Source organism: Manacus candei, unplaced genomic scaffold (genome assembly GCF_025592945.1).
Source record: "Manacus candei isolate 608988 ecotype Guabito, Panama unplaced genomic scaffold, ASM2559294v1 h1tg000014l, whole genome shotgun sequence".
Lineage (NCBI taxonomy): Eukaryota > Metazoa > Chordata > Aves > Passeriformes > Pipridae > Manacus > Manacus candei.
Window position 1 is genome coordinate 29,010,116 of NW_026138062.1, and position 14,893 is coordinate 29,025,008.

The following is a 14,893-nucleotide window of genomic DNA, read 5'->3' on the forward strand; positions in this document are numbered from 1 at the left end:
TTCCTCTCATGTTCAATATCACTGTCCAGGGTTTATGCATTCAATCAGGTAAATAATTTTTGGGGTCTTAACTGCCTCTAAATACTATGGAGGGTTAAATCTGAGGTTCCCAATAGAGTTTGTAAAGCTAATTTAAGCTAAATCGAAATCATCCCAGAACAGAAAAAGAATGTGTGGTTTGGGGGTGTTACATTTTGTGACTAAAACTGGGTAGAAAACTTCAGCTGAGTAATCACAGACTACACAGAGCTCTTCTATAAATTTGTTTGGATTTTTAAAATCAGTTCCTTTTTAACTTAAGCTGACAGTATGAGTACGGTGCTGTGTAAGAGCCTGAAGATATCTTGGGGAGTATACCCTTCTTTAAAGTCCTTTAGAAAGACAAAGGTTTTGTGAGATTCTTCTGTGGTCTCTTCAGTGTCCTGTTGTAAGTACGAGCTGGTTTAGAGCAGTTACTTTAACAGAACTGCCTCAAAAGTGCTTGTTTTATTCTTAGCATCTTGTTAGTGTGACACCTTACAGAAACCCAAAGTCAAAACATAGTTCTGGGAACATCACATTCATCTCAGATAAGGCTAATGCAACAGCAAGAGAACGACTTTATTCTAGACTTGGCTACTGTCAAAATCTTTTTGCAAAGACAAGCCTAAATGTCTCTCAGTTGATTCCCAAGGATTCATATCCCTAATAAATTCAGACAAATCACTATCACTTGGAGGGTACAGCGCCCGCAGGAATACGGACGCGAGTCCCGACACCGACCCGAGTCTCCTGCAGCGAAAGCGGAGCACGGAGGAAAAGCCGCCTCGCAAAGACGCGAACTTAACTACTGACCACTTCAGTGCAACTACCATTAAATAAAAGGTTCTTTGGCTGGAATATCAGCTCCATCCTTCCCTCCCCCCCGCGTTCCTCCCGCAGCTACCGCAGGGCTGGCGCCGGGCCAGCGCGGGCCGCGCGGTGCCTCAGCGCCATCTACGGGCGGCGCGGCCGCTCCCGCGGCGGCCACGGGCAGGCACCCATAAAATAAATTAGACAGCACCGCATTTAAATCTTTATTAGCAAGGAATTATTAGACCTAAGAAAAAAACTAATGCTGGATTTGGTTGAAATATGAGTCTCTCAGCCTCCTAATCCCTCTTCATATGGCGTGTTTCACAGTTTAAAATGAGCTATGACAGATCGCTTATGCATTACTAAGATGAGAAAATATTTACAATGGGCCTTTTTTTTTTTTCCTGCATAATTCAGATGTATTCAGAGAAAGCATTCCTTTCAAAAGTATGCTTTGGTCATTTTTTAAAATATGCAGCAAACTGCCTATGCAGTACCAACTTTCATCAATTACAAAAAAATCATGTTGAACTCAAACAGAGGAAGACTTCCGTATGGCTTAGTTATATCCTACCAATAAACCACGTGCTTCACTGATGCAGTAGCTTGGAAATTTGGCTGCATTTGTTAGGGAAAAAAATTAACCCCTATATTAACACTAACTTATCAAGGTTCCAAATCAGCTTGAACTGTAAAAGAAACTCAAGCCAACTCACTTTGAAATTTGAAACAGAACGTACATATCCCTTCAATCTTGAAACAGTCAAATATTCTCACAAAAATTTAGCATATAAGGGAAACAGTTCTTCAATAACTTTTACATTTGGACAGTCACATACTGGGGAGAAAAAAAAAAGTTGGTTTTCAGTTTTGTTTATGCACATGTATGTGCACATTCAGAAAGGCATAACACATTATTAACAATAATTATTCTTCAAAACCCAAAGTATCAGAGGCATTTTGCAAACACATGCTTAAGCCCCAGGTAAATGATAAAGGGGTCGAGGGTTTTTTTAATTTGTTCTTGTTTGGGTGTTTTGGTTCTGTTGGTGTTTTGGTGGGGGTTTTTTTGATTTATTTTTTTTTGTTCCCCCCATAATGTTAACTAAATTAAATTTGACTGAAACAAAAAACACCTCACAACACAGTGGCACTTTTAATACTGGTTGATCGGGCACTTGTATGCAGTACTTATAGACCAGTAAAAGTGCTCGTTTACCTGTCTGGTGTGTAAGGGGCCCTTTGTCTTGAAGCCTCCTTGGGAACTGCACTCTGAGGCACTGAAGTGATCTGAACTAGTGGAAGAGCGTTTGGAAAGGGTGTCACAACCACCAACAAAGGTGTTGTCCAACGGGAGTTCCTGAATCACATGGTGCTTTTTCACTGAAACTGGAGTGTCAGGTTTGAGATGAAAAGCAGACTGCGGAGAGGCAGATTTGTAATGCTTGGCAAGATCAGGACTGTTAGGCTTAAAGGTTGTTGGTGGTGCTGTGCCCCAATCAAATCTTCCTATACTTTGCTCCTCCAGCTCTGCTGGAAGGCTTATTGTCCCGTTGATAGGTTCATGAACTGCATCATCAGGTTTGGACTCTTCAATTGTCACAAAGTTCAAAAGAGAGCTCTTTGGAGATTTCCTTTTCTTCCTTTTCTTTTTCTTGTTTTGCTTGTTCTCCTGATTGGGAGACATCCATTCAGCACCTTGCTTGCTCCTCTGGGCAGCTTTGAATCTGGATGCATGTCGACATCGAACAAGAACTGTGACAAATATCACCACTATGACAACCATGGCACCTGCTACAATAGCAATCATGATTGTGAGATAGTCCTCATTTTGGTAGGGTTGGCTGCTGTCCCCTATGTTCCGATCCAGAGGGGTTTCCATAGTCCTGCGTATCAAGTCATAAATATAAGAGGCATTTCCAGCAGTATCATTTACATACAAAAATACAAGCACAAGAGTATGCAGGGATTTGGGATAACCCAAATCACTTATGTTGACAACTAGGCGATGCAGCCCCACATCATTAGGAGTTGGTTTTTCTTCCAGAGTGATATTACCTGTCACTGGATCAATCCGAAACAAACCCTTGTTATTGCCGCTTACAATTGTGTACTTCAGCTCAGCATTCATGCCAGTGTCTATATCCACAGCAAAGACTTCAGCTACCACCGATCCTGGAATTGCTGAGAGTGGCACTAGCTTAAAAGAAGTATTAGAAGGTGGGTAGATGACAACGGGGCTGTTATCGTTAACATCCATCACATTTATGGTTACTTTCGCTGTAGAAGAGCGAGGAGGTTGCCCTCCATCCACTGCTTTAACATCAAAGGTGTAAGAGCTCTGCTGTTCTCGATCAAAGGAAACATTGGACTTTATAACTCCAGAATACGGATCCAGCACAAAGTTTTCATTGTCATTCAGGATGGAAAGGGTCACTGCTTTATTTTCCCCAGCATCCGCATCAGTCACTGTGATCACTCCCACTGTGCTATACTTTGGCAAGTTCTCTGACACAAAAAACTGGAAATGATTATGAGTAAATTTGGGACTGTTGTCGTTTTCATCCAACACGGTTACAATCACAGCCGCTTGACTCTGCAAAGGAGGGGTGCCGTTGTCTCGGGCTGTAACAGTGAAAATGAAACGCTCCTGCTCTTCTCTGTCAAAAACTCTGGAGGCTGTCAAAACTCCTGTCTTTCGATCCAGATCAAAAAAGGAGGCATTAGGACCAAGCTGATAAACAATGTCTGCATTTTTCCCACTGTCTTCATCTGTGGCACTAATAGTTGTTAAGTATAGACCACGCCGGTTGTTTTCAGAAACTGACAGCTCAATTACAGGCTGGCTGAAAATCGGAGGGTTGTCATTTTCATCCTCCAGCTTAACTCTTACCAGGGCAGTCTGGTTCAAACTGGGCTTGCCAGAATCAGAAGCCACAATTTTAAAGCTGAATTCTTTGGTGCCCTCATAGTCCAACAAAGAAGACGTCTCTAACAAGTACTGGTTGTCGTAAACTGCTTTCAAGTGGAAGGGGACCTCTCTCTCAATGAAACAGATCACTTTGCCATTCACATCAGTGTCCTTATCTGAAACTGTAATTAGGGCAATCTTTGTATTGATGGGATCTTTCTCAGATAAGTACACTGTGCCATTGATGGGACTTATTATGTACCTGAGGTCTATGTTAGGAGGGTTATCATTTACATCAGTGACATTGATGGTGACAGTTGCTCGGGCTGGTGTAGAGCTACCATCACTAGCCAGCACTGTCACTTTGTGAATAGCAGTCTCTTCTCGATCTAAGGACCTCTGAACTGTAATCAGCCCTGTGGTGTTGTTTAAAGCAAAAAATCTTTTGGTTGCAGGGGCGACTTGGGCACCAAAAATATATCTGATTTCTGCATTGCTTCCTATATCAGCATCTGTAGCATGAAGCTGAATTACAGAAGTGCCTACAGGGGCATTCTCTGGTATATGGACCTCTACTTGACTCTCTTTAAAGACTGGCCTGTTATCATTGACATCACTTACTGTGACTTGCAGGATAGCTGTGCTGGATTTCTGGGGGGTACCTCCATCCTCTACTTTGATTTTCATCACGTAGGTGTCCTTTTGCTCTCTGTCCAAGTTCTGCTGCACAATTAGCTGAGGCCATTTCTCTCCTTCTGGAGTTTCTACAATATCCAGTCCAAAGACACTCTGCCCATTTAACAACTCATAGTGCTGCACACCGTTGAAACCTGTGTCAGGATCTGTTGCTGATGGGATTGGAAAACGACTGTTGATCAGAGTGTTTTCTGGGATGGAGATATTGATGACGGGGGATGGAAACATAGGTGCATTGTCATTAGTATCCTTTACAATGATTTTTATTTTGATCAGCCTAAAAAAGTCATTAGGGAGAATCACCACTTCAAGTTCAAAGAAACACTCATTTTCTTCTGCATAGGAAGCTCCAGCACAGAGTTTTTCTCTGTCTATTCTGTTAGATGTTGTAAAAATTTCCCCCGTGTTACTGGACACTTTGACCAGAGGCGCATCCCCCGCTTTAGACACCAGTCTGTAGACAAGGCTGGCACTGGTCCCTGTGGCAGCATTGATATGAGAAATGTTCAGGTCCTTTGGTATGTTCCCTATGGGTACGTTTTCAGGCAGCTCCTCTCTAATAGTGTAAATAAGTTCTTGAGCTAGAGCAGAATCCAGCCTTAAACAGGCAATCAGAGCAGCCAACAGGTAAAAATCCCTCAGGTCCATGATAATGCTTTTATTCTCTTTTCACGGATTTTAGGACTTAAAGGTTTCCAGAGTGGAATGACGAGTGATTTGCAAGAGGAGGCATGCATGGACTGCAGGATGCATTACATCTCATTTCTTATTTGGAGACATCACTGTCAACACAACCACACAGAACAGCATTATTGGTTTTTCTAGGCATGATAAATCCACAATCTCCAACTACTACTTGTTTTTGCAATGCACGCTTCCAGCAGTACATTTTCCTACTGCTCCCTTTTACAAGGAATCTGTCTGGACAAATGCACTAATATCCCATCAGCTGCATTTGCACAGAGCACAAATGAAAATAACTACTTGCAAGATTAAAGGTAGTTACCATTTCGACACGTACTTTCTTACTAATTTCTCTCTACACCGTGTAATCCGTAAGGTGAATTCCCCCTCTACCCTCCTCCACCCAGTCATTTGGTGCAAGTAAAAAACCTTCCCGGACTACTTCTGGATTCCAACTGCTGTGTCAGCTGCCAAATGTAATTTGTTGTTTGTTTCCATACATATTTTTTAGCTCTTGCTAACCACATTTTTCTCTGTGCCCTCTATAGCCATCGTACTGGGAAATAACCACCCGGACATGGTGCTGCTGCTGCTGCAGCAGTCGACACTGGCTACTTCACATCCCTGTTAACTGATTAGACAATAACAGGACTTAGTTTCTTACGCTCTCAAACTCAGTGTTTCCTCTCCAGATGTCGGATACTTCTCCTTCTGTTTAATAACCGAAACTTTGTTTTTAAACACAGTTTAAATCAGGAGGCTGGAAATTCCAAATGCAACCTAGGGGCAGAAGCATGTTTACGGCGGGGGGGGGGGGGGGCGGGGGGAATATACATTTTCTGACGACATGAGGAGGAAAAAAGATACAGCCTTTCCCCATTGACACTGATCTCCCTTCAGGATGATGTTAGCAGCTGCCACACATAAATACTGCAGACTAATAATGCAGGTGAAAAAAAAAAAAAAAAAAAAAAAAAGAGACGGACAGACTCCTGTTTGCATGCACTGCTAACCGCGAAATACCAGGGTGCAAGGCTGCCGGCACCTACAGTTTGACGGAACTGGGCAGTCCCTGAGCACTAATCTCATCTGCATTAAGCTGCACGGGAACTGATGCCTGTGATTACTTCCAGCAGAGTAATGCAGGTAAGGATGCAGAGACAGCGACTAGGTGAGCCTTTGCCACCACCATCAACTGAATCCCAAACACTGATTCTTTCCCTAGATAAATATACTGCGTGTCGGCTTTTTGGTTTTGTTTTTTTTTTAAAGGAAATGCATCCCAGTGTAAGGGTAACTTTGCACTTACGTATAGTTGTCTATCTTTGACGATCTGCAGCTAAGCAATGATCTGTTCCAGCAGATACAGCACAATGCATCTGGTAAACCACCAGTTTTGGAGAAATCAGCAGCAGCCAAACGCTTCGTCCTCGAGATATGTGTTGCTTCGGGGTGGCAAATTAGCAACTCCAGGGAACAAATACACAGTTCTGTCGTTAGTCATCCTCTCCACGTTTCATTCCTATGAAGCGGCGATCCTTTGGCTGTCTAACGTGCACGCAACAACCCAAACAAACAGCAAGAGAAAAATCCGGTGCACTTCTTAAAGGGGGGGTATTTTCCGCTCTGCACTGCACACCATTCCTATCCCTCTCTCGGCAGAGGAGAGGCAGCTACATGAAGTCTGCAACTTCTGACTGGAAATGGCAAGAGTTGGTCTGAAGGTGCTTCTCTTCTCCCTCTTTAGCTCTGGGGTGACAGTTGCCCATTAAAAAAAAAAAAAAAATCCTAATAGGTTATTGCTTTAGTGACGGGAGGAAGCGGCGGCGCTTTCCCTCTTCCCTCCCTTCTTCCCTCCCTCCCAGCCTCTCTCCTTCACAGACGCTCTCTCCTTCTCCCTCTCTCTCTCTCTCTGAACTGAAATTCTTGATATAACTCTCAATAAGCCCAGAGGGAGGGTGGGAGCGGTGCGAGGCCACCCCTCCCGCCGCTCCGCATTGGCCCGCGCCGGCGGGGGCGGTGGCGGCGGAGGCGGCCCCGGCATTGGCCGCCGGGCACGTCCTTCCGCGCCCGGCCGGGCGGGCGGCGAGGGGCCTCCGCGGGGCGCGGAGGGGACCGGCGGGGGGCGAGGGAAAACGGAGGGAGCGGGGTGACACAGCGGGAGCGGGGGGCGGCGGGCGAGAGAAAGACGGCGGCAGGCGGGGGTGGCGGCCAGCCGGCGTGCAGGCGGGCGCTCCGCGGTCAGGGGCGCAGCGCACCGGGGGGCGGGGAGGGGAGCGCAGGAGGGGTGTCCGCGGGGGGGCAGGAAGCATCATCAGTTTCGCGCATAACTCCGGGGTAACGTGGAAAATCAGGGTTTTGGTTTTGGGTGGGTTTGGGTTGGTGGTGTGGTTTTGTTTTTTTTTGGCGGGGGCGGGAGGCTGCCCCAGTGCGCGCTCTGTCCCGCTCGCGCGGTGGTGTCGGGCCCGGCGCGGAGCAGAGCGCGGTGTCCGCGGGGCCGCCGCCGGCGCCGCGCAGGGTCGGAGGCAACCGCCTGCCCCGACCCTCCTCCGCCCGCTTCGGCCTTATATTTAATACATGCCCTTTCATCTATTATTCAGGCTGCTCTGACTCCAGCTCTGTCTCGCCTCCCATTTACGCCTGCACACCTTTCTCCTTCCCCTTCCCGAAGGGTCAGCCGAGACACTCGCCGAGGGAGGGAGAGAGCTGCTCTGCTGGTTTGGGTCTTGTCTGCTTAAACATTGAACTGGAAAAGATTCCTCCTCTCTGTGGTTTGATAAATAATAAAAGTGATCGTTTCGCCTTCCCCATAAATGACACAGGTAAATTACCCAGCTAGCCACAAAGAAGCATCACATGCCTAGAAGACACTGTAATAAAATGCCAATGTATTACGATATGAGTGACCTCAAAAGTGTGACAAGAAGATGATTATAGTGCATTATATGTAGTGCCTTTTTCAACGTTTTCTGAAGCATGAATGAACCTTCATTTGACTGTGCTTTTATTGCTAGCTTTTCTCAACTTGAACTTACAAGCCGTATGACAGAACTTATCTAATTTAGTATGCCCAGGTACATGGCCACACTGGCTGGTGGTTTTGTTTAAGCCTTCTAAATATATACGTGTAGAAAAAAACAAAGATAAGGTCAGCATTTGACTTTATATGGTGCTATCTAATTTGCATCTTTTCAGTTGATAGCCTTGGTGAGCTAAAGATCCAAGTTCTACCTTGAAGATTTTACATTTTTAGATGCAGGCTCCAACCCTTAGACTCCCATATTTGTCTGCATGTAGGACGCACTGTTAACTGATGGTGGAAGCTACTTGTACCTGTCAGAGGTCAGTAATTTGCATGGCTTGGAATTGTGTGGCACATACTGATAAATGTACATATCCCTGCAAGTCATACGGATGCAGATGCTGTATGTGAACGTTGCACATCCTTTAATCCCGTGATGTGTAAAGATTAAACACACTCAGTTTTGCTGTGCTTTGTATTTGTGTCCCAAGGACTCCTGTTACAGATATACACAGAAAAAAATTGATCCTGGTTTTGATGATATCAAGTAACACTAGAAAAGGGAACTGAATCTAATAATAGTTTAAGAAAAATGTTCATTATGTAATACAGGAAGGATGGCTAGAGCCCCAGCATTGAAAGTCAAGCAAGTGACACGAAGGAGCAACCTTACTGCCAAACCTTAGAAAAAAAATTCTATGAGTGAATGAAGTACACAGTTCTTTTATCTTTTAAAATACAAAGCAGAACAGCCATTAATAAAGAAGGTAATTAGAACTACTAGCATTCTGTGTAATGCAGTCTGCTTCTGAAATACGGCGTGTTTATGTATGCATTAATAATGCACACATTTTTCCTGACACTAGTCATATCACAGCAGTATGGCATCACAGACGTTTTATAGCCTCATTCTAGTAACATCTCAGGCATATAACATTCTTATTCTAATCACGCCATAGTCATTTCAATGTCACATTGTAGTCACATCACATAGTCTGGTAATAATTATTTAACTTTATTGCTAAGCTGAATAGTTTTCTGTTTGCTCAGGGATGACTTAAACTTGTAGTCACAACCGATTAGCACATGCTCATAAATGAGCTCTTCTCAGGTACACAGGCTAAGACTCATGAAAAGTTAGGAAGAGAAAAAAAATTTCAATGAACTATTGTCCATTGGATTTAAACCAAGCACAGTCACAAGTCGCAATAGTAGCACATTTTTACTGTTTTCTGTAGTAATTTTAGCCAAAGATGTTTACGTGCAGATCTGTCATGTTAATGTTTATGTGCTTTTAGGTAATCATACATTATTAACCTCATGGAAGGGGCAGGTCTTCAAGCCGTGGTATTTGCACACCGAATTGAGGCCCAGAGTACCAAAGAGGCGAGGACTGTCACAACTGCTTCTAATAATGAGAAAAAAAGAATGGAAAGGGCTGACTTTCTGAGAAGGAGTTGGAATCGCCCAGTGTAGCATTAGCACCACCTCTGAAATGTGAGAAATTGCTCTGAAATACGTCCAGTGTTCTCTTGAGTAGCCATTTTTATCCTCCAGTAGATGTTTATTCCCTCACTCTTATATTTGAGAAAACTGCAGTGTTAGATGTTGCACTCTCCTCCAATGCAGCTCTGTGCCATTATTTATATTGTTTCTTAATAGTCGCCTTTCTTTACGCTGATGTATTAACCTTTTGTCTATATATAAGAACACTGGACTCGTAATCACATCCCAACCTATTGAAATGACTTGCGTATTGTAGCATATTGACTATTCATCCACATCATCGCTTGTTATCTTTGGCTCCGTATTATTATGTATCAAATTCTTTTCCATACCATTTTTGACTCAAATTCTAGCATGCTAGAAACTGACTCCAATTATTCTGTACTAGCTATAGTCAAATTGCACTAAATGGAATTGCTTGCATTGTATCATAGTGGCTATGGGCTCACACAATGCATTATACATGAAACTGATTCACATTATGCTTTGCTAACTAAAGACTTTAATCTTGAAGTGTTGAGCATATAATGCTATCATTCTTCACTGAACTGGCTCTGGTCACTTGATCATTTTGTACCTGGGATTGCCTCTTACAGGCTGTTATTATTAAAGCAAAATGGCTTTTCCTCTTCGGCAGTTCTACTACTTTCTGTGGAGAGCTGATTCATATGCTAATGAATGAGCTTTCTTGTTTCATGCCATAGCACTGCAACACTGGAACCTGACCTATGGTGCACCTATAGGATGTCCCCTTCAGTCCAACACAGTGAAAAAATGCATTACAAAAATCCACTTGTGTGTTCAGACAGCAGATTATGTGCTAGCCATTTAGCAATCCTTAATATTATCCCCAGAAGTCTTGTTTCTGAATGCTGCTTAAATCATTAGCACATATATCCTTAGTCCCATATGCAATAGGAAGTATTCAAGGCCAAATTACTGGTCCTGCTCAGGTCTTTCACGCTGTTCCTGATGATGATGTCCCTGGAAGGAGAAGATATTAGGAGTGTGGCAGGTAAAGAAGTAAAGACTCCCCCTGTAACAGATAGTTTTTAATTCGTGAAGTAGTCCACTTCCACGAGGTCAGACATTCATTCTCTTTTAACTGGCACTGACATTGCTGTGTCCTTGACTTGGGCTTTTGCCACAACTCAGTCTCACAGTAACCTCAGGAAACCCACTTCTTACGAGAAGTACTGGGTCAAAAAGTGATGCTTATAGTCTGCTGCATTCCTAACCCCAACGTTTCAGGGAGTCAGTGGAGGTGAGATGGGAATGCCATAAAGGCAGGAGCAGCATATGGAGAGGATTGTGGAGCCTGTGTTTTCTGCATATCCTTACAAACATGTTTTTCCTTGCAAGCATAATACTTTTGTCCTGGCTTTATGCACATAATGGTTTGGAATTCGGGAGCTTGCTTCAGAGTTTCCTTCTCTTCTTAGGTAGAAGGATTGGATCTGGAGTTTTTATTTACATAAGTAGTTCAAATGAAGTCAATAAAAATATTTTGGGTAATGTAAACCATACGTAACTACAGCATTTCAAAAAGCCAGGTAATTGAATTATAAATGATATTTATTTAATATACTAATTTTTGTAATTTCAAAGTGATTTTAATTGTTTTTTTAGAATGGTTGTGAGAGCTCTAGGAAAAGAAAACTGCTTAAGCAAGCAGTTCAGGACTATATATTAATCTGTACTCTTAAATAAACAATAATAGCTAAGTCAGTTAATGATTAATAATTAATAATTTAAGCCAGTTGAGCTGCTGAGATGGGCCAAGAATTGCAGAATTGAGCCCTTTTAATGTGTCTTTCTTCAGGAAAATAAACTCAGTCCCTGGATAATCAAATCACAAAAGGGGCAGGTGATGACCTTCATTCCGTTTGAATAGCAGAACTAAATTTAACTGAATTTGCCATTTTTTTTTGACTGACAAAGATTGCAAATGTCAGTTCATGGCTCTGAAGGGTCTACAAATGCACAAGCTGAAAACTGGCATTTTGCAGTGCCAGTATTTAATCCCTGTCACTGTACAATACAGCAAGGTGCCCAACTCCCATTAATTATTGCTGTTTGTTTAAAGGTACAGACTAATGTACAGGCTTGAATTGTTTGCTTGAAAGTGTGGGGGGTTTTTTGTCCCTCAGAGGGCTTTAGTAACTATTTACTATAACAATAAAAATCCATTTGGATATAACTGAAAGAGAATAATAAGTGCTGTTTAAAATGCAATTATCGGACCACTTAAAAGAGATGTAATTGCATGTGGCACAAGGAGAAAAAAACGCTTAATTCTTTGCTACACTCATGTCACTTGTTATGATGGAAGTACCTGATGAATCAGAACACAGAAGCAGATTCCAACCAGTGTGATTTTGTGTGAGGTGAAAATATTCCAAAACCTGCAAACAACCTGATGTCTTATTCATGCTTTATTGTTTAAAAAGGGAAAAAAAGAAAAATACAGGAAAAGAAAGGAGGTCTAAAGGTTTTCAGATGAAAAAATGTCTGAAGAAAGCTTTACTGAGGCATTTTCATTTCCATCAAAATGGTAATGTAGATCTGATAGATGGAGTTGTGCTGATGCAATGTTGACAGGATCAGAATGAGACCCAAAACATAGAATGAGACCTCCTTCAGGCATTGTCGTGGTTTACCAGGACAGGCATTAACTTTGTTTTTCTGCTTTCAACTTCTGACCTGCTCCTTGCTTGCACAGAAAGTAGAAAACACTCAGTTTAAATCAATATATATACTCACACTAACTTGCATTAGTGAGATTGACATCTTTACATCCGGATTTGAACCTAAATATCTTCTCTTTTTCGGTCCTACTCTGATGTCAGTCATGCCTCACCATTTACAAAAGGTTACTAAGGTAGTAAAGCCTGATTAAACCCTATGTCCTCTGGGGAAAAAAACAAAAATCGTTTGACATAGACGTATCTTCATTCTTTAAATTACAGATAGGCAGGCAGACAGATGACTAATTTCTATTTAAAAGCATCATGCTGTCATGATCGCTTCTTCTAATTTCTAATACTTTTGCTTTTCTTAATATTCCAGTTAAACCGAGGCATCTACGGTTTTGAGGTTTTATTTTTGGGGAGTGTGTTCTGGTGGTAGAAATATTACAAAAGCTACACCCTATTATTGAGCACATGATTCCCATCTATTCACTATGCATATGCACGGAAGGAAAGAGCACAGATTCCTCAACCACACCCCTTTTCCATGCCTCAGTGGCATGGCTGTGATTCTCAAAGACCCTTTGTTCTTCAGGGCTCAAAAGCTGTAAAAGAGAAGGTGTGTGCCTTCGTCCTATGGGCAGCAGTGTTCTGACTGTACATGCCACCATGTTCTGGGGAAGTAATTTTGGCTTTCTGGAGGCTAGTTCCTCTCAGAGCTTCTCTTTATGTGGAAGCCAGAATTCTGCAGAGTGCTCATGCAGAGCTGAGTCTGAAAGAAAGGATTAATCCAAATGAAATTACTCTCATGAAAACAATTTGGGGAAATTACAGGTCTGTGTTTGGTATGTATTCAGAGAATAGGAAACATTACCAAATATCTTTTCAATAATTTGCATTCGGTTCAATTTTCTAAAAATATTTATATTCTAGGCAAGAGGTAAAAAATCTAGATGACCACAATTTGACTTCTCCGTAGATTTTCACGGTTGCATTTAGTGACTTTATTGTCCAGGTTCGTTAATAGACAGAAGGTACTCAAGTCTTAAACTAAATAATGTGTTATCGTTTATGTGGTAAGTTATAATGTAAGCAAAGTAAAAATATACAGATAATGGAGCAGTATTTTCTCTTTATTGGAACTTCCTGGGCATTCTTAGTCAGAAAATAGTTTAGGGAAAGAATAAGACTGAGAGTTTCATTGGTTTTCCTTTTTTATTACTAATAAATCACTGCTTCTGCCTCCCATGTTGACAAGCAGCAGATGTTTCAACACAAACTCCATCAAAGTTAGTCATTTTGTCCTTTCTCTTATCAATGTTTCTGTCGCTCTGAGGATGACATGCCTCAGGAAATAAGTAAGCACCTATCTATAGGGGCATCACTCAGTCATGCTTAGACAATTATCACAGCAAAACACACCTCAGACTGATCAATAATTGCTTTCCTTGTCAAATTTCTGGATGTCACAAGCAGCTCCAAAGAAAGGGATCAGACCAGCACAAAGCCTTGTCTAGACAGGTAGATTAGATTGCTTTTAGTCCTAACAGAGGCAGGAGGATGCCTCAGTGGTCCACAGCAAAGCCTAATAAGGCACCCGTTTCCCTTTTACCAGCACCTGGGCTTGGGCAGACTCAGATTGTGTGAACAAGAAAAATCTCTCCCATGGAGGACACCTTAGAATCTGAAAAATGGAACATTAGGAATAGCTTCAAAGTGCCACATTTTTTTCCTGACAAAGTTTGTTCTGACATAGACCAGAAAGTTGTTATTTTCAAATGGATTTACAGGGATCAGTTCTTAGATTCCCTTTCATATCTCCGTCTTTCCCCTTTATCTTTTTAAAGCTTGGATAGACTGAAGGCCTTGTGTCTGATTCGCTTATATCTGTGCTTGCAAACCTCAGGCAACAGGTGATGAGGAGAGGATACTTGTTTCCAAGATAATATTTTGGGAAACAGTAGCTCAAGTTAGTCACAGTTCTCTTTAGACATTCTGTATAGTATGTACCTATGTAACTATTTGTCACTGAAGACAGTAAATTTGTGCAATGGAAAAAGAAAGCAGATTTTCTTGGACTGAAAGCTCAGGTGAAATGTATGTGGTGGTAGGGGAAATCACATGAAGGTGTAATACAAAAATTATACATTTATCTCATTTCTGTAATTGGGAGGTCTTTTACTTTCAGGCATAACAAAGTGTACAATCACTCTAAAACCACTCTTAATACCATACCAGTGAGAAGGAGTAATTACAAAGCCTTTTTTTTCCCTCAATGCTGCAGTGCTGTCAATTCCACAAAACACCTGTGCAATTTAGTAAACTTCATATACTGAATACTAGTCATTTCAAAGGTGAACTTCATCTGTTGTCTGGTTTACATTACTGTTCAGCTGATTCTTGACTGAAAAATATATGGGGTCTTACTGAAGAGGCTTTATTTTCCTAATAGCATGGATGCCAGAGGACTTCAGGATATACAGGGAGAGAGCCAGTTGTATTCAGCACTATAATATGCTTTCCATTACTGATAGAAATAATAATAAAAAA

At 42.0% G+C, this 14,893-nt stretch overlaps 1 protein-coding gene and 1 long non-coding RNA gene across 12 annotated transcripts in view; one reads left to right on the forward strand and one right to left on the reverse strand.

Annotated features, from left to right (window-relative positions):
- Positions 1-7,024, reverse strand: part of PCDH9 (protocadherin 9) — a 689,952-nt gene extending 682,928 nt beyond the window's left edge. For all 8 annotated transcript variants that reach the window (XM_051778866.1, XM_051778864.1, XM_051778865.1 and 5 more), the window contains exons 1-2: positions 6,435-7,024; positions 2,054-5,223 (exon numbers count right to left, since the gene is read on the reverse strand). In XM_051778866.1, the coding sequence (XP_051634826.1) occupies positions 2,054-5,089 (3,036 nt within the window). In that variant the 5' untranslated portion in view covers positions 5,090-5,223; positions 6,435-7,024. The remainder of the gene's footprint in view (positions 1-2,053; positions 5,224-6,434) is intronic.
- Positions 7,025-7,105: 81 nt separating this feature from the next.
- LOC127467203 (uncharacterized) overlaps positions 7,106-14,893 on the forward strand; it is a 34,573-nt gene continuing 26,785 nt past the window's right edge. For 2 of the 4 annotated variants that reach the window (XR_007902999.1, XR_007902998.1), the window contains exon 1: positions 7,120-7,947. This is a non-coding gene — a long non-coding RNA (uncharacterized LOC127467203). Of the gene's footprint in view, positions 7,948-14,893 lie in introns of all 4 variants that reach the window. The other 2 variants (XR_007903001.1, XR_007903000.1) reach the window with 2 other exon arrangements.